Here is a 20,965-nt window from a genome sequence, read left to right as displayed (position 1 = left end):
AAGAGGTATTCATACTGCTAGCACTTGAAGTATTCAAGATCGGTGAAGGTATTTGTCCAAGAACATTCACTTGCATCCTTGATAGTTCTTATGTCCTTTGCCAATGAACTCCAACCTCATCTTCTTGCTTGGGGTAATACTAAGTTCTCTCTGTGCATATGACATTGTAATCTCTTCAATTTACATCACCATTGTCATCAACATATAACACTGGCTTTTGCTCACTATCTTTACATGCTTTAATATCCCTTGCAATCAGGTCTCTAGGGCCTGATTACAAGTGCAAAAGTATTTAACATTCTTGCAATATCGGCTTGCTACGGGTTTTGGAGATCCGATTACAAGTAAAGGGAACTTGCAAAAAGGAAAAGACAGGGTTACATGCTTGCAATCGGGTTTCGAAGACTCAATTGCAAGTAATAATGTAATGGCAAATATAAAGGCTTCACCCGATTGCAAGTAATCACAACTTGCAAGCAAAGACAAAAACCTACGTACTTGCAATAACCCGATTGCAAGTGATCAAAGTGACTTTAGTTGCGGTCGGGGTTTTGAAACTTGATTGCAAGTAATAAGGTATGAAATTGCATTTCGGTTCTTAGGACCCAATTTGCAAGTTATAGTGCAGCACAACTTGTAATTGGGTTTTTGAGACCCGATTGCAAGTAAAGTCAACTTGCAATGACAGCAAAAAGTTCCTACTTGCACTGATAGCAAAAAGTTCCTACTTGCAATGACAACAAAAAGTTCCTACTTGCAGAGAGGAACTTAAAACCCGAAATTGCACAAAAAGCTAGGAAAATGAAAGCAAAAACCAACCAAAACTTGGACAACGATGACAAACACACCCACTAATGATTTGACATTAACAAATATGAGTTTTAAACCTCGTAAAACATGCCTTAGAGAAGAAAACTACGAATTTTGAGTAAAAAATTGTAGGGGTTGTTAATTTTTTGAAAGTTCAAAAATTGAGACAAGAAGTTCATAATTGATTCAGGTCAAAACACCTAGTTTGCATGTTCCACATGGCGATTTCCATTTGCACTGATTTGCTTAAGCTGTCACCTAGAAGAACTCCATCCAAATGTTTTCATTATCATAGTCCATGTGTGTTTATTCTTTTTTGTAATCCTTTCTCAAAAATTTCAGTGTTAAATTTTTCGTATAGTTAAGTCATTGGTCCTTTGATGGTTTGGCCCTTTTCACCATGAGTCATTGTTCAAATAAATTTTGGAAAATAATGTGCTATCACGCTAAGGTTGAAAAGTGTGGTTAATAGAAGACAAGGTTTTTTCTTGACTCATGTAGACTCTTGTGTATGTTCTGCTAGGATTTAATTGTATGCTTAAAAGTTCTACTAGTTTTTTGTGATGGAAGATAGTAACTGAATTTTTTTTTTTGTGATAGTAGCAGGTTGCAATATATATATGGATACATGCAAAAAAGGCTATCTTAACTTGTATGTTTATTACAGTCTTCTAGAAAATGAATTGCTTTATACTTGGTAATTCCAGGGAAGAAGATGAATTTAGTTCACTTAGGAAGATGATATATCTAATTCACTTAATCTCATGGGTATGATGTCTTGGGCATCTATTGGTGGGTCAAAGGGTCGCAACTCCATGTGATTTCTCTGTGATACCTGGCAGTGTATTTTTTCTAATGAAACAGAGGGAAAAACTGAATAAAAATATATATTTTTTGCAATTGTTTCTCCTAAAAATTCCAATTATAAGCATTCATCTGACATCAATCTAACGTTTAGAGCTTTCTCATTTGTACGAAAATTGGAAGCTTCAAACAAGAAGCATTGACCATCCTACTCACTACTATGTAATGGCCTTGCTTTAATCTTTCCTTACAAGCTTTAATCAATTGCAAGACCAACTTATATTTTTCTAATCCATAGCATAGAATACAGAAAGCGTAAAAAATTTAAATCTTTCCCAGTTGTTGATCTTTTTATAACCCAATGGCCAATGCTTTATAAGTTTTGACATCTGAAACTATCAGAAACAGGCAGAGCTGTCCAAAAAAAATTTGATTGACCATCACTTTCTTGTTTTGTAAACATTCCAAAGCTTCGAGATGATAGTAGCTAGACCTCTTATAACTGAAAGTGTATATCCTTTTAAAAAACAAAGATTTCCTGACTGGAAGATTTTCTAATGATCAATAGCTAAAGCTCGTTATGTTTTGACATCCCAAGATGTTGGAATCAGATTGTGAGGATCATTGATTAAAAGATAAAATCTATGGAATGCACTCTCTTGCTCCACACTCATCTTTTCACCTTATGAAAGCTTTCTAGCTGTCTGATGGAAAGCTAAGTTCTATGGCTAATATTGCATTTTGCCTTTTTAAAGTTAATTCTAAAAGCTTTCATAATGCACCGACCCAAATCTTAACTATCTAATTAAGATCAAATTAACTGTTCACGGCCCACAAAGCTCTAATTGCATGTCTGACTAAGTTTGGTGCCATCCAAGATTTTCCACCAATTGCAAGTGTTATTGACAATCCTTGTTCTTATTTAGCCCTTAATTCTTTTTTGAAAATATTTCCCGTCATTGATTGAAAATTGGACCGAACAGCTCAGTATGTTTTTAATTTAAAAACCTTTTATCATGAGAGCTCAAGTTTTGCAGAAGATAATTAAAGCTAATTATGCTTTATAAAATAAGAAAATCTCTCTCTCTCTCTCTCTCTCTCTCTCTCTGGTTATTCATGTAATTGCTAAAGTCCGCTGTTTAAAAAGCTTATAAAAGAGGATTGGCAATCTCTCGCATGTGAAAGTCTATTGTGAACTTTAGTGATAGGTAGGTTGAAGCTTTTGGATTCTCTGCTTAGTGTCTTATTCTATACTTCTCGATGAGACTTTCCTTATCTCTCTAGTTCTCCTCTGCTTATGCTCTTTGGGTTTTGTTTCCTCAACCTGGCTACTTGTATTAGTTTTCTGACCATTTGTGTTGGTTTTGGTTCTTCCCCTTTTTGGGTCTCACTAGGATTCTCTCAAGTCCTATAACTTTCTATTGTAAACTGGTGTTCTCTTGAGTCCCATTGACCTACTTTTGGTCATTTGTGGACATTAATATAATTTTTTTTTCTAGCAAACCTTTACTATTCCCTATTTTGTATGCAGCAATATGAAGGCCTATTGGCAAAGCCATTCATTCAGTTAGGTTGAACACAAAGGATAATAGTTTCCTTCCTATCTTTTCCTTCTACCTCCTACAGCCAACCCTTCCCAAAAGCTTGTAAGTGTTGAATAGTTTTAGCTAAAGCTGCCAAAATTGTATAGGGCTTTGGCATTTATGAAGTCGATAGTGTGATTTGTCTCAGATATTGTTGAAGCTTTTGTCAATTTTTTTTTTTTTGGATCGATAAGAGGCCGAAACCAAGAATTTTATTAATCATTTTGAAAATTTACATTACTCCACTCGTGCGGGCGCCAGTAGGAAAGAGTGGAGGCAAGAAAACCTCCGGCCTTCCCCGGGACCGTAGTCCAGATAATCTTACATCAATATACAATAGTTTCAGATCTTAATAACACATCATCACCCCGGGCTAGGGTAAGCAAGTGGGAGGGTATTTCTGTTTTTTCCCCTCCCTTACAAGCCCTTGATTACAAATTTCATTTATCATTTATCCCCTGACTTCATGAGGCATGGCTCTAAAGTTGATCTCTGATTGCATATAGTATCTGTAAATTGCCCAAAGATATCCCTGTTTGTCCTGCATGGTTAGTTTCTCAAACACTTGACAAAATTGTTAGTGCATTTTAGTCTATTATTTCAAATGAAATTTTAACTATCGAGCTAGAAAAATACCACAACCAAATATCCTATAAGGTCTATACAAATAAACAAAACCTTAAGCATAGTTGGATATTCCTCATTATCCCAATTTGTAGACGGTGTTTCAGACATAAGCCGAGTTTTGAAGAAAATGACCCTCTCTTGGTCGAATTTTGGCCCATTCTTAAAATGAATCACCATTTTACCATCTCTTGTTTGTGCTCCTGGATGCTATCCTTAGTAATGGATAAATCCAGGCTACAACAACAAGAGTAGGTAGATGAGATTCTGTCCTGCAAATCTCCCTCCCCTGTAAATCAATACTAGAGAGGGTAACGGGGTATATGATTTTTCAAGGCTGTATATAACCTCTATCCATACCCCGAGTATTTTGCATGTATGCCACATATAAGCCACAGTTAGAGATTTGTCAGAAGGTCACCCCAAAATAGAGAATTCATCAACAAATGGCACTTAAGCACTGCAGCTAGTGTTTATTGTTCAAAATAGGCCGAACACATGAAAAAATTGAAGCCATTATTTCCCATCCTGATAGGACTACCACCAATGTGAATAAATACCAATAAATGAATGCATCCAGATGCTTGTAAATATCTATAATATATATACATATTACTGAGTGTCCAAGATAGACTGCTAATATAATGGTCCTGTTTTTCATTTGCGTGTCTATATAAACAATCATTCCATCATGCCTATTTTATTTTAGTACCTTTAAAATTAACAGTTAAAGCAGACTATTTTAATGTCCTGTAGGTCACTTAAGTTTGTTTTTAGGATTCGACAATGTTAATATCTTCTTCGAGGTCTCTGTTAGTTACAAAATTAACACTGTTTTACTGGGAATGCTTAATCGCCAGTATAGGCCAAACGTATAGTATCAAAATTATCCCAAAAAAATTGTCCCATGCACTCACCAAGGGCCAAAGTCTACTTACTCCGACCTAGAAGACGTGGCAGTATCTTCCTCATCATCCAGAACCAGGCCCTCTACCTTGAGGAAGTCCTCAAACCAAGTAGGGTTTGGAGGGTGTTTCACATGAAATAAATACAGCAAGAAGTTGACATTCCTGTTAATTGCATCAATCCACTCCTTGGTGAAGGTCGCACCATCCATAGAGATAATAAGAAGTCTAGGAACCGGCCTATTGTTTTGAATGAGGATGTCATAGTCTCTCGGCCTTGGGATTGTCCCTTCGTTGTCAATGTTGACTAAAACCCGCTCCATATCACCTAAGATTGAGGCAATGAAGACCTCCTTACACAGAGCACTTGTGTTCTCTCGATTTTTGGTAGAGGTAACCGTCACAGCAAGAAACATGGCGGCCACATCCGAGTTAGCTTTGGTTTTGTCTGAATTTGTGAGAAAGTCCGGACCAAGGATAGTCTCAACCGCATCAATAACTAAGGCATGGGGAAGGCGTATGATGCGCTTGAGGCGGTCCCTGGTAATAGCGCCCTCAAACGCCATTTGCCTCTTAGAGCTGCATAATTTGATCGGGGTATCCATCACCTGCTATTCTTCACTCTCAGGTCGTGTTGGATTAGAGAGCTTTTGAATTTTATTCTGAAGGCTTGGTTTAAAAGCCATGTAGGTTAATTATGTGAAAGTTTGAGTTTTCTCAGCGGTTCTAAAATCATGCGAGCCTTAAGCCCACTTTGGGTGTTTCTTATTGGTTTGGTAATAATGCCATGTCCTCAAATGATGAGCCCGCTTGTGGGAAAATCATTTTGAGAAGCCAAATTTAATTTTGGCGGAAGATCAAACGAGTTGCTGATACAAAAAGCCAACAAGTACGCCTTACACTGCAGCCCTGACCTGTCATAATGGCTAGGATTTCTTGGGGATCATACTTGCTATGATGATCAGGCGCTCTTAATTGGGGGTTTATTATTATATAATTTGTTTTTAGATATGAGTGCCCCCGCCTACTAAGCTAATAATTGACCTCTGCTTCGAAAGATGAAAAGTTTAAACCTTTTGACAAGTGTTTATGAATGATCCCTAATGTATAATCATAAAAACTTGAAAAGTTTGTAAATTGATAAATCCAAGTTGAAGATTTATCTGTATGAAATGTTCTAAAGGTATATTTTTGTATGTGTAGATATAAATATGATAATATATATTAATTGTTATGTTCGTTATATAAATATAAAATTATTGGTTTCGGATTATTTATATATATATATATATATTTATATACAAATGTATATATATATCTAAAGTATATATATATGTGTGTTTGTGTGTGTGTGTGTATGTATTTATGTGTGTGTATATTTATCTGATTATGATATCTATATATTAATTCTGATATGTTCATTATTTAAATATTTTAATTATTAGTTTCAGATTATAAATATAAATAAATTTCTAAATGTGTGGGTATATATATATGTATATATATGTATATATATATATATATATATTTATCTATGAATATATCTGTGAATATATATCTATATATAAATTCAATATATCTTTATGTATATTTATATATGTTATATATATATATATATATATATATATATAAATATGTATATATATAAATATTTATATATATATATATATATAAATATGTATATATATATATTTATATATATGTATATCTATATATATATATATATATATGTATATCTATATCTATATATATATATAATATATATGTGTAATATCTATATCTATATATCCTCTGATATAATTTTATAGATATATGCGTGTATATTTGTCGGGTTATGGTTTATATATTTGTCTATTTCTGTGTATAAGAAAGTTTGAGAAAATTATCGAGTATGTTAATAAATTAATATGGGATTTGGAGGATAGGTTTTTATATGATATCATTCAAAGGATTTGGAGGATAGGTTTTCTCTTTTTCTCCTATAGGTCTAGGTTCCGGCTGATTTTGTGATTGCTATCAAATGGTATGAATAATGTTATTGTTATTTGTTGTTAAATGCTGTTTTAAGGATAAATGTTAGGAGCTACGTAGATTATTGTCTTACCATCAGCCCCCATGTTAGCGAGGGAATCAACTCTTTTGTTGCCTTCCCTGTAGATATGATTAAAAATGACCCTGTCAAATGTTTTGATGTTTATCATTATCTTAGCCAGGGAGGCATTTAGCTTCCAATCAGGCATTGCCCCCCTTTCCTAAGGGCATTGATGATAATGGCCAAGTCCCCTTCAATGACGATCCTCTTAATATTGAGTATAATGCATAGGTTTATTCCTACAGCCAGTGCTTGTATTTCTGCTACATTGTTTCTGCATTTACCAGAGGGAAGGGCCATATATGCCACCTCATCCCCATTTGAATTATGAAGGCTACAGCCAAGACCAACACTCCCCGGGTTGCCCCTAGAAGCACCATCAAATTTAAGCTTAAACCATCCAACAATAGGGGGAAGCCACTTGCATTCCTTAGGTAATATGAAGTTGGATGGTGGGCCTTTACCAATGAAGGGGGGTATCTTTAGACCTTTCCATCTTAGTTTCATTTTTTCATCCCAATAGGACATATTGACATCTCTCTGGTAATTGGAGGTCTGGTTATTTATTATTTCAACTATGGTGGCTTCAATTTTGTTGGTCAATTGGTACCATTGCATTTTACTATCTTTGAAAATCCTCCTATTTCTTTCCTTCCAGATTTCCCAGATCATAATGGAGGTGGCTATGATCCATAAATTTTCAAACATGCAGCCAATGTTCCGGATTGGCCAAGTTCGGAATAGATCAGAGATATTATTAGGGATAGGGGTATACCAAATCAGCTGATTTTTTAACCATCCCCAGCAATTATGAGCATAATCGCAGGTTACTAGGAGATGGTTAGAATTTTCTTCTTCCTTTTCACATAATGGACATCTGCTAGGACCTTCATATCCTAGTTTCCTAAAGGTTTCATTAGTTAGGAGTCGATTCTGAATAGCCATCCATGCAAACAGGCCTGCTTTCGGAAGGCACCTTTTATCCCAACAAAGAGTTAGGGGTAGGTTGGAACAAGGGATATTATCTTTATTCAGTAGTTGTTTATAACCCTCCTTAGTTTCGTATTTCCCCTTATTGGATCCAACCCATATCAATTTATCTGTTTCAGAGTTTAAAGCAGCACTTCTTGAGTCTAGGATCTGAGATAAGAGGGATCTATCTTGAGCCGGAATGTTTAGATAATCCATTGATTTCCATCTCCATGTTCTAAGGTGCCCAATATTGAATTCTTCCACATAATCTTTTACATGCACACCCCAGAGTTCTTCAAGGGTGGGTATGATCTTATTGAAGTTATGAAGAGTATTGAAGGGAGGATGAGCCCCCCAGGAATCTCTCCAAAAAAGGGCATCCTGCCCATTACCAATGTTCCATGTTAGCTTGTCTGTTATGATATTTCTACATTCCAGTATAAAGTTCCAGATTCTAGAACCTTTATGAGGGTGGGCTGTCCTAAAGATGCTTATAGGATCTTGGTTATGCAGGTATTTATTATAAAGGATACGAGCCCATTTGACTTTGGGGTTAGTATACATTCGCCAAACAAGCTTGGCACCCAAAGCTCTGCTTTGGATTTTTAGATCTTTGATGCCCAAACCCCCCATCTCTTTAGGCAAGCATATCTTATCCCAAGCGATCAATGGAAGTCTGAATTTGTCTTCAGAGCCTTGCCAAAAAAAGGTCCTTGTGTGTTTTGTGATTTCCTTTCTCTTCGATGCGGGAAGGTCCATGCATGATAGTTGGTAAATTGGCATAGCTGAGAGAACCGCCTTGATCATAGTGGCCTTACCGGCAGAGGATAACCATTTTCCTTTCCATGAGGATATCCTATTTGTGATTTTGGAGACAACCTGATCCCATAGTTTAGAAGCTTTTGTCAATTTGTTTCCATTGTAGTTTTCAAAATTTATTGTGAGTTTATAGAAATCTGCATTGTTCAGATTGTGAGAGCATATTGTCTTATGGACAAAAAAGCATTGTGAAACTGGAAAGTGGTTTAATATATACGACTCTAGTAGCAATTCTGAAGAAGAATCTAGTGCTTGGAAAACAATACTTGCACAAGTACAAGCATTTGGGTCCACTGCACTGGCACCATACAAAGCTAAAAAATCATATATTATGAGCCATGTGCTATGGTAGCAAGCACGCAAGTTGCATCATCATTTAGTTTTAATCTAGAAGAGGTTGAAATGTTGCTCAATTTTCAGATTTGGGTTAATGGACAATATATGCACTTCATTATCAACATTAGCATTGAGAAGAACCAGATTTGACCAGAAGAGTTTGGATATAGAGCTTGCCACCAGTTTCTTATCCTTAAATGGTCAAGATCTAGCTTTTCAAGATGAAATTCTTTGTTACCATGTAATGAGATATAGACTATATTTTGCTTGGGCAGTCTTTTTTAACTAGCATCATGAGAATTATGAAGTTAATATTGGAATTTTTTTTTCTATTAAAGATAGTTCAGATCACGATATATTCAGATTTTCACCATCACGATCAATCCAAAAATATGATCATAACGGAATGTATCAGCAGTATATCCAAACCTAGAGAGCTATATCATCTGTACGTCACATATATATTGACTTTTCAGTACATATATAACAAAATAAACAGTTTCATCGGATCAAAATTATGGAGCAAGGGCTATCTGCCTGCAGACTGTCAATCCCACGAGCCAATGATGTTGTTACAAACATCAGCGTGATCAGACTCAAAAGTACCCAGTGGAGGAATGATATCAGGCTCGGCAACATGATCCCATTTTGGAGCATCGGGTTGTTTAGGTTGCTTATTTTGCTCCTCGATCTTGTCCCTGGTAATCTGGTTCTGTTTTAACACCTGCTCCAGTGCATCTATCTCATCCTTATTCAGCATTCCTTTGTAAGCATGGAAAAATTGCGCAGATATTATGTCCGACTTATATAACAGCATCACTCCTTGGCGGGCTAGGATCATGAATCTGTCCTTTGGAATTTCTATCACTGCAGACACCTGTTTCATGAGAAATAAAGCGGTTAGTTTATCTTTAAAATCAGTAAGCGACCACCTTTTATGCTGAAAAACATCTTCATTCCTTTTGGACCACAAAAACCAAAGCACTTCACAGAATAAAGTAGATCAAATCTCATTTAGACAATCATCAAAGCACTCAACAAACCCACCAAGCACCTCAAACCAAGACAATCCAGGAGAGGTATTCCAAGAAACAGGCTGACCAAAGAACATAGACCAAACACGGGCAGCAAAAGAGCACTCAAAGAAAATATGGCTAACAGACTCTCTAACATTGCAGACGGAACAACAAACCGGGCCAATACCTAAGGAAGAAAGAACATCCCCAACAACCACCTTCTTAAGAAGAATTTGCCATCTAAGACAAGATTTCTTAGGCTCACAACGACTCTTTCACAATCTATCAAGAACAAAGGACCACCTAGACTCAGACCAATGACCACCCCAGGAAGCATTAATTCGAGCAATAATATGAGCCTCATCTCTAAGCATGTGGTAAATCTGCTTCACTTTAATCTCTGAGAATGGAGTACCATCCTTCCATTTTAGCTGCTCAACAAACTGCTCAGCAGAGAGAATCTTTCCCGGGAAGAAGGGACCAACTGCCTTACTGATGGGAGAGAATGTTTTCTTATGAGTTACAGGAATGTCAAATTTACTGCTCAACTCCTCCCAAGAGCAAAGACGCTTATCAACCAGGATATCACTAATAAGATTAATGCCCATAGCTGACCAAGCCTTAGCAGAACAACACTGGGTGAGGGCCAGAGGTTTATTATTTATCCCCCACCAAATAGATCTGTCCACCACTGCAAATAAGGGAGATTGTCCCACTGCCTCCCTATGTGTCGCACCATGCTTTCCAAATAGACGTAAATATAGTAGAGCCAAATGTTTTGAGTTCAAAATCCCCAAACAATTTATCATAAAATCCAATCTCCCTCCAATGTTTTCCTTTCTTGGGCTTAGATAGTTCAATGTTGTTCCTGATCAACACTTTCCAGGGTTCACTGCCATGGAGAGCTTTATAAATCCACTTAGAAGGAAGGGCCATACCATGTGCTTTCAAATCTCTCAGACCCAGACCCCCCAGATGTTTAGGCACACAACACCAGTCCCAAGACACATTGTGTCTTTTCTTTTTGCCCTGTCCGTCAGACCATAGAAAGTCTCTGAGAATTTTTTCCAATTTTGTAACCTGGTAAGAAGAGAAGAGCCATTTTGATGTAAAGTATATTGCATGAGAAGATAACACCTTCTGGACCACCTGCACTCTCCCAGCAAGTGAGAGCAAGTGAGTTTGCCACTTTTGGTGCTTCCTTTGAATCTTGGCATAAATCCAATCCCACATATCTTTTGTGGAAGGGCTGAGAGCAAAAGGGATGCCCAAATACCTGTTGATACAATGGGGACCAGCCCAACCCCATCCCTTATCCTTCAGCCACTCGGGAGGGGCATCAGACCAACCAATAACCATAGATTTATGAGGAGCAACTTTAGCTCCTGAAGCTTTACAAAAGACAGCCAACTTGTCAACTACCAAATCAAAGTTTTGCTCATTCAATTCAATGAATAGTGCCGTATCATCCGCAAATTGTGCATTGAGAAGACTATCGTTATTGGGTAGCCTGATACCCTTCACTGGCCTACCAATCCTAGAATCTCTTAGAATGTAAAATAAAGCATCTGCTGCAATAACAAAAAGTGCAGGGGCAATAGGGCACCCTTTCCTTATAGACCTCTGTAGAGAGATAGGCTCAAAAATCTCACCATTGATGTCAATAACCGTGGAAGCATCCTTAAACAAGATCTCAATCCATCTATAGAAGAAAGGAGGAAACCAAAAGCATGTAGCATCCCCAAGACAAATGCCCATTCTACTATCATATGCCTTCTCAAAGTCCAAGAGTATCATAGCACAGTGTTGTCCATCATCCCGGGCCCAATGCATAGCCTCCCAACTGGTAATGAGGTTTTCTAAGATATAACTCCCTTGAATGAATCCCGTCTGGATGACTGAGACAATTTTCCCCAAAATACCTGCCAGCCTATTAGCCAGTAATTTTGCAATGATCTTATAGGATAAATCTAACAATGTTATAGGTCTCCAGTTCTTCACCTGTAGTTTATCCCCATCTGTGGGAATCAATTTTATTACACCTCTATTGATGTGTACCCCCAAAGAGCCATTGCTGAAGGCTTCCCTGTATAGCTCAAACAGTTCCAATGCCACCCACTCTGAGTTAGCCTTATAGAATTCGACATGAATCCCATCGAGCCCTGGAGACTTTATCACTTGCCAGAGATTTAATAGTATTTTCAAGTTCTGCAATGGAGATTTCTTTAGATAACTGCACTGCATCTGCCTCATCAATTCTTTTAGGATCCAATCTCAAACACTTCTGAAGAATTTCATTATTATCCTGAGAAAATTCTGATGTAAAGAGCTTAGAATAGAATTCAATAAAAGCTTGACTGATAGCATTAGGGTCCTTAGTGGTATCATTATCAACTGCGATTTCCTCTATCATAATCCTTTTCTGTTTGAACCTGATAATATTGAAGAAATACTTCGAGCCCTTGTCGCCTTCCCTTAACCAATTCATCCTTGCCCTGATGCTTTGCACCTTAAATTCATGATTTTGGATCCTTCTAAGATCAGCTTTTGTTTGAATAAGTTCCCTTTCAGCAGCCTCATTCTGTGGATCTCCCTGAAGAGTTCCTTCCGCCCAACTCAGTTTAGTCTACAATGTCTCCTCAAGCCGGTTTCTGTCTTTGGCTTCTTTCTCCCCTATAAATTTGAACATCCTTTGCCATATGCGGATAAGACTCTCCCACTTCTCCAAATAGTTCATATTCTTCATCTTGCCCTTTGCCATATTGGAATTTTTTTCATCAATGTTGGTGAAAAATACAAATACAAGTAATTTTTAAGCTCTCATCGATCAGCACTGAGAAGTGGAAGAAGGTGTCTAGCCACATTAAGAAAATTATTCTTTTTCTGGTTAGGTCTAAACATGAAAAGAAAGATATCCTTGTGGTACAAGCAAATGGAACTAATTTAGTAGAATAAATTTAGATGAACAAAGTTTTGGCAAATACAAGGATCTAATCTAGTTTTTAATTGGAATTTTATATAAATTGTTTGGTTGCACACCTGATTGATTTCATTCTAGGATCACCTGTGTAATACATCAGTCTACAAATGTTCATTAGGAAATCAAGTGACTAAAAGACATATCATGCTAAGCTTTTCACATTGCCAGATTCTTTACCAAGTTCTGCACAAAATAAATAAGACAAATGGAGGGTATGCTTCAGCTATAGAGTGTTGAATAAAATTTTGCTGAGGAACCACCATTTGCCTCCAAGGAGAAAAGGACTATTGCACCAGCTTTGTGGTAGCAAGTTATTACTAAAATAGCTCTTAAGTCAGGCCATCATCAGTTTCCCATCTAACACTCATATGCATGGAAGATTACATGCGAACCAAAGAAACTTAAGAGGCTTGTTTGAGTGATTTATCTTGTCTTGTGACCTTTCCAATGACTTAGTTACATTCCTGCAGATGATCAATGGTCTCCTACACCATTTCAAAGATAATCTGTTGTTATCAATTAGGTTGACATGCTTGTCTTCAACATAACATGAGAAGAACAACTAAATAATCTTCATTAAGTTGTCTGCATTCTATGGCAACGTAAGTTTTAGGCAAATCTGGAGGGTATTCAATTTCATTGTTCAATGTAAGAGATAAAATAATTGGCGTATTGATGAACATTGAATACATGTGGATCTAGCAAAGCTTCATGTCATATAAGACTGTTCTGCACCAAAGATCCTCATATAACGTCACAGTTAATTGGCATTAGCAATTTTGTATAGGAAATTCACGCTTGATATTAGATAAATTTCTTCCCCGTTGCACAACATTTCTACACTTACCATGGGTAAACTACACACATACTTAAAAATCTTCTCTGATTTGAAAAATTGTTGTTCGAGGGTTCCATGGAGCAGGGCAAAGATGCAACTAAGCTATATGTAAAAGCTTCATGAATAATTAACTGTAAACTGAGAAATGTTATTTCATCTGCAGAACACTGTAAGGAATCTCTCGAGGGAGAAATGAGGCTCAACAATTTTAGTCCTGGGTACACTAGCTACAATTTTTGTTTTCTGGGGCCTGTTTTACTCTTGCATGGCATTCTTTTGGCTGTATGCTTACACACTACAGCAAAGTGATATTGTCCAATGTCTTTGTTAGGAAATAGTGTAATATGCATGGGAATTATTATTGCAATTCAATTTACATATTTATAGTTGTTGGAAGTCCCAAGTTGGTCCAAGTTTTGCTTCTACTGAAAGTAACTGGTTTGTTACTCTTCTAAGCAATGCCATCTGAACTTAAAATTAGTACAAAATTTCGTATGGAGTATATTGTCTTTCCATCAGAGAAGATTATTTTTCACAGTATTTATGGTTCCAGACCATACTTATTGTCATTTAATCTGTTAATCTTCTGATTGTCATCTCTTGGTGTTTTGGAAGGCAAATATTGCATATTAATTTGTTGAAATAAGTCTGGCTTTGATGCTCAATTTGATATTTGATTATTGCTTTATGCATAGAGCACATGTGACAAATGATAGTGTTTAATGTGCAATGCATTTGTAGTAGTTAAGAGAAAACTATGCAACACATCTGTAGTAGTTAAGAGAAGTCTATCTTTTAGCTGCTTGTACTTATCAGTTTATTGGTTTATAAATAAGCGCTGAAACATTTTATTCTAAATTTTAATGAATGGAATTTAGGGAAAATGGACTATAAATACAGCTCCAATGTCACACCTTTTAGAGAGACTAAATCAAACATGGAGAATGTAGTGGCTGAAGAATCTGAAAGTGATGGAAGTTATAACTTTAGCGAAGATGCTTATGACGATGAATGTGAAAAGTCATTGTCTGAAGATGGCAGTGAGTCCAATTTGGAGGTATCTCTTATACATCAACTGGAAAATTTTCCTACTTATATTATTTTAAATGTTTTTTCCTGAGATATATGATGTATTTCATGTTTTCACTCTTGCATTTTCTTAAATAGTCTGTTTTAGCTTCCAAAATGATGCCTACTTACTGGATCCAACATAAAATTCAGAATTATAAGGATATTGTGCATTGAACACTTGTAAAATTCTATTGTAAACTAGTGTCTTTGTGGCAGTAGACCTAGTTTTTAGAGTTAAAGTAAGCCTTTTTGCTGTAAACAATGTGTACATGTTCATGTAAATGAAGTACCGTAACTCTTAGAAAATCTTTACTGTGTTTGATCTACAGAGACTATTTTTGTTTACATTCTTGTAGTGCGCCTAGCTTGTTTACATTGAACACTTGTAAAATTCTATTGGAAACCAGTGTCTTTGTTGCAGTAGATCTAGTTATTAGAGTTCAAATAAGCTTTTTTGCTGTAAGCAATGTGTACATGTTCATGTAAATTAAGTACTGTAACTCTTAGAAAATCTTTACTCTGTCTACAGAGACTATTTTTGATTTACATTCTTGGAGTGCAGCTAGCTTGTTGGACTAGTTATAAGCACATTTCTTCTTGTGCAGTGTCTGCAATGTAATCAAATAGATATGATGCATCGGCTGTTTTTGCTTGATTGTAAAGAAGTACAAGAATACGGTTTCATATAATTTTAGTTTTAATGATCAGTTTTATGGTTGAAACCAAGAATAAGATATTTTTCTAAAAATGTTTGCCTTTTTTCACATTCTTCTTATGCTCATTTAATTGCTTTTGTACTGTAATTGATGTAAGTGGAGTGAATCTCTATATTGCCTTAAACAGGCTCCTACTTATGGCTAAGTGTATCAGTAAGAAAATTCTACGAATTATATTAAAGTGTGTTCATATTTGGAGTTAGTGATGCACTAATACAAACTCTCATAATTTGACTGGTCCTTAAATTTCTCTAGATTATTGGTATTGAACATACTTGAGATGATGCGTCAACTGGTGTGTTTTCAAAGAGCAACTATGTAGCCTATCACCTGTAAATTCACGTTTTGGGGAACATAATAATAGGTGCTAGTAGTTTTGGGAGCATAATAGATGCTTATAGTTTCAACTTCCTATATGATCTGAAATGATAAAATTATATTGTTCAAATATTTTTTCAAGTTTCTAGTTGCATGTATATTGCTGAAGGGTTTGTTTGGGAAATGAATAGTCATGTTAATCAGCATCTATTTTTAATTTTTTGACTTGCTATTTCTGTTCTGTATTGTAGAAAGATTGCTCCTATGATCTGGCAATTAGTATTTGTATGAATTGGAAATGGTTTTGGGTTTGATTGAGTCTAGTCAGGAGCTTTGGGTAATATTATCGTAAGTTATAATGGTGTCTAAGAATTGTTGTTGTCTATGTGTTCATTTGAATCTCATAGAGTCCTGTCAAGAAATCTGGCAATTAGTATTTGTATGAATTGGAAATGGTTTTGGGTTTGATTGAGTCTAGTCAGGAGCTTTGGGTAATATTATCGTAAGTTATAATGGTGTCTAAGAATTGTTGTTGTTTATGTGTTCATTTGAATCTCAGAGAGTCCTGTCAAGAAATCTGGCAATTAGTATCTGTATGAATTGGAAATGGTTTTGGGTTTGATTGAGTCTAGTCAGGAGCTTTGGGTAATATTATCGTAAGTTATAATGGTGTCTAAGAATTGTTGTTGTCTATGTGTTCATTTGAATCTCATAGAGTCCTGTCAAGAAATGTTTGGATAAAGCTAAATTCTTTTAGAAAATACATGTTTTGTGCTCTAAGACTGAAGAAATGTTGTGAATACTAGTGAAATATCTTATGTTTACTTATCTTGCACTATGTATCCTATTAATTTGTTTTCCATTTTAAATATCCCAGATTTTAGGTCGCTATTGCTTTATCTTGTTCTTAAGAAAGCCCCTAGATATATTAGTTTAATCTTGCATTGTCAGAGTGCTTTCATAGAGGGAGGCTTCTTTTTTTGTCATCATCTTTTGAGTCACTCAACAGTTGGGTCTGGTTGCTGGTCTTCTTTTCTCAGTATTCATAATCTGCCCATAGGCTGCTTGATAGGATCTTCTTCCTCAACTTCTGAAGAAACCCATAAATAAATCACTACTTTCCAAGCTTTCCATTTTTTCTTTATCTAGCTTGACTATAAATTCCTTAAAATGTTTGGCGTCAAGGAAGACTAATTTGCTCTTCACTTGTATTATAAGTCTTTGTGATGATTTATTGTTGTTGAACAAGAAGTTGATCACTTCCTCATACCCTTTCTTATCTTTCTCATATGCCAAACTGGTATTTAACATGCTATGTCTTATAAAAAGACAACTACCACTTTGAGGGTCACCATAAATTGGTAGGAGTATTACATTTCAGTTCATCCAATTAGCTATTCATCATCTTAGCGCTTTTATTATTTTGGCAATTTTGCAAAAGGTCCTTGCTGTTGCCAGGAAAATTTGGTAGTTTCTGTTCATAAGGAGGTTGATTCTGCTTCTGGTTTTTCTTATTGCTTGAGTGTGGATATTCACACAATGTTGATTTAGATGCACCGCTTCTGTCTTTGATGGGACTTTGTTTGCAAGGTTTTCATTTGTAGCTAGAATACTGTTGCATGTTCCTTTTGTTTAACTGATTGTAAGGATGACTGTTTGATATGTCTTGATACTCTTCTGCCAAGGCATCAACAATTGTTTAAGTTTGGTCTTCTGCATCTTGAAGATCTTTGGGCTTTACCTTATCACCGTCCACCATACTTGGAATCATAATGTAGTTGGCATTGTGTTTCCTTAGCTTCTGACAACCTTATGTTTTAAGTTGGTTGTTAATGCCTCCCTCAGCCCTTAAACTTGTTTTGTTGGTGAAAATCTAAGGTTTCAAAACCTTCGTTGGATTTCAAAGAGTTCTCACTACTCCTCGGAAGTTGGCAAGAAACTCGTAACTCCCGATGTGACAAAAGGAGCTTTTTAAAGAAAATTCATTGGTAGCATGAAGGATGTCTGAAACATTTGGAAAGGCAATCTTTGGCTTTAAAGAGAAGTTATGAAACCATCATCAAAGGCCGGTAATTTCAAGAACTCAGTATGGGCCTGAATAATTGAAAGAAAATGGTTAAGTTTTGGCAAGATAAAAGGGAAGCAAAGGCTTAAATGAAGAAGATATCGTCATATGGAGAATTCAAAGGGTTTTGAAAACTCTTTCGGAACACCACAAAGTTCTCAAAACCTTTCAGATTTCCTACAAGCTTTTTTAAGCTGTTATTTTATTCATTTTAAACAAAAAATGATGGCAAAGGTTAATGCTGAGAAGAAAGTTGACAAGTGCTAATATTAAACGTGCCATTAATACTCTCCCAGAGCTTGAAAACATTAAATATAAGTATATATATGAAACTTAATTGCCAAAGGGAATCATTTCAACAAGTATTCAGTAGAGGATTAGCAGAAGTTGGGAAGTAGAATCATAAAGCTTGTACTGGAAAAATTGCAGTAGTAGAACAACTAGTCGACATAAAAGGTACATGCTATCTTATACTCCCTCACCCTCACTGGCCTACTAAAGAATAAGCTATGCGAGTTAAACAAATTCATAAAAGAGATGTGTGGTATGGGATTCTTCATTGAAATTGAAAATTTTCAGTTTTTATTTAATCGCCTCCGAGCAAAAAATTGCTCCCGTCTTTTGTTGCATATTTGTAGTCGCAGTGAAATACAAATACTTGGGTTATGAACATTTATCGGGTCTGTCAAGTACCCTACCTGAAATGAGTGATACCGGGCTAGGGTATATAAATTTGAGAGACTTCTCAAATAGAATAGGAAAAGAGAATAGACCTCTGATCACATAGAGATTGGTAGAAAGTGGGCTATTACAGGTGGCCGCTTTCCCAATGGCAGTACAATGTTCGGATTTGGTTTTGGAGTGTATAAATCATTATGATCCTCAAATAAGAGAGGTGAGAACTAATGATAATAGACTGATTGTTAGATTCCAGCTTGAAAAAGGTCCCAAAAACTCAGCTAACTCGTAAGTACTCGGGTTGAAACCCTAGTCACTCACCATTAAAATCGGCTCTGAGTTTATGAAAAAAGCGCAGCGTTTTTTTCTTAAAAGTTGCCAAAAAATGAGATTTTGAAGCCGAAAACGGGGAAAAACTTGCCAAAAGTTTCCTGTAAACCTCACGTTGCCAAAAATTGTGATTTTAACTGTTATTTTTGTGTTTTTTCAGATGCAATTTCTGACACGATTGAGGGCTTGACTCCAATACTTGATAGTACAAGGATGCATGGAGTGCAACTTAGGGCTCAAATATTTGATCAATCTCACATCCATCTTTACATGGAAATGCTGGAAACAAGTCTTCTTGAAATTCCTTCTTAATTGTTGGTGGCATAAATCACACATTATTGAAGTAAAATGCAACGAAAAGTAAAAACCCTTTCTTGTGTGCTTCTCTTGCTGTTTACCATGTGTTTTTCATTTGATATGCCACTGTGTTTCTATATTATATTATTACTAATGATATATTCTAATAATATAATATAATATTTATATTAATATATTGTATTACATTATCAATTATTCAATAGGCTATTTTTTGTGATATACTCCCCATTGGAATCCATGAGTCTCACATCGGGCTTTTTACGTTGGATTTTTCATGCCGGTATTTTTCATGCAGGATTTGTCAGTTTGCAGTCAACATCTGGATTTTTCAATGTAGAGAATAAACTATGTAGAGTAAGGTGTCAAGAACTTGACTCGGGAGGAATGGATATCTTTGTCAATACCCTAACAGGTGAGACCATTACTCCTTCTGGAGAGCTCATACACCATTGACAATTTCAAGGCATTCAAGGAGGGAATTCCCCCAGATCAGCAACACTTGTTCTTCCCCGTTAAACAATTGGAAGATGGCAGAACCCTTGCTGACTACAATATATAGGAGTCCACCCTTCATCTTGTGTATCATCTACATGGTGGTATGCAGATCTTTGTCAAAACCCTCACCAGCAAAACCATCACTTTGGAAATCGAGAGCTCTGACACTATTGACAATTTGAATGGCGAAAATCCAGAACAAGGAGGGCATTCCTCCCTATCAACGGTGCCTCATCTTCACTGGGAAGCAGCTTGAGCGCTCTGACACCATTTCTTGTTTTATTTCGTAACTTTGAAATATGTGTTCAAGCTTTTTAATGAGATAAATAAATCTGTATCTCTTTTGGCAATTACATCTGCTCTTTTAAATGATAAATCAAATAAGGATTTTATCATATTAGGTTTTCTGGTATTGATAAGAGCAGAAATTAAAAAAAATTGTGGAATGAAACATCTAAAATTTTTCAATATACTGCTTACAAACAGGAGAGATTTTTGTGAATAAAAATATGGCTGCATTTCAATGTGTTAGTTGTTTGGGAATAATTAGTGACAAAATCAAGTTTTCTTTCTTAAATCTGGTTGCATTTTAAGATCAGTTACTGTTCAATTCCAACTATTTTCTGGAAACAAATGTTCAAAACAGTATAAGGGTTGTTTGGTACTGTTGATTTATACCATAAACAAGAGGAGAGAAAGGGAAAATATGAAGCTGTCAGGTTCTCACTGTATTCTGGTGTTACAGGAAATTTTGTCGTGGTTGATCAGTATGTGCTAGATTTTTTTTTTTTTTTTTTGATCGGTGATAATGTCTTTATATTTATATTAAAATTCTAATAACAACATAGTAAAAGTCTGCAGAGTATCAAACCAAAGTTCCAGAAACATCAGAAAGCAACTACCACCTACACCAGCTTGCTGCAATGGGGATACACTACGAAATTCCCCAAACAGAGTATCATCCACAACTACCTACACTAGTGAAACAGAGAGGAGCCAAGCTCCAATGCACCCAAAAGCCTACAAAATCTACAGAACAAGCCAAAACACTATCACATTTAACCCTACCCACTATGATTATGCCGGCTCCTCCTTCAGAACATCTTCCAATGCATCTCCAGCCCTCTGAGGCAGCATCACTCCACCTCTGAATTTGCCTTTCACCTCAGTCTGTTCTACGCGCGAAGGCTTGAAC

The 20,965-nt window shown here is 36.0% G+C and overlaps 1 protein-coding gene across 4 annotated transcripts in view; it reads left to right on the top strand.

Annotated features, from left to right (window-relative positions):
* LOC131075665 (protein CHROMATIN REMODELING 20) overlaps positions 1-20,965 on the top strand; it is a 187,619-nt gene that overhangs the window by 12,298 nt on the left and 154,356 nt on the right. For 3 of the 4 annotated variants that reach the window (XM_058012508.2, XM_058012510.2, XM_058012507.2), the window contains one exon: positions 14,658-14,836. In XM_058012508.2, coding sequence (XP_057868491.1) covers positions 14,663-14,836 — 174 coding nt within the window. In that variant the 5' untranslated portion in view covers positions 14,658-14,662. Of the gene's footprint in view, positions 1-1,413; positions 1,463-14,657; positions 14,837-20,965 lie in introns of all 4 variants that reach the window. The other variant, XM_058012509.2, reaches the window with a different exon arrangement.

This window comes from Cryptomeria japonica, chromosome 3, assembly GCF_030272615.1.
Source record: "Cryptomeria japonica chromosome 3, Sugi_1.0, whole genome shotgun sequence".
In the NCBI taxonomy this organism is placed as follows: domain Eukaryota; kingdom Viridiplantae; phylum Streptophyta; class Pinopsida; order Cupressales; family Cupressaceae; genus Cryptomeria; species Cryptomeria japonica.
Note: the sequence above shows the minus strand (reverse complement) of the source record. Positions and strands in the feature narration are given on the sequence as shown.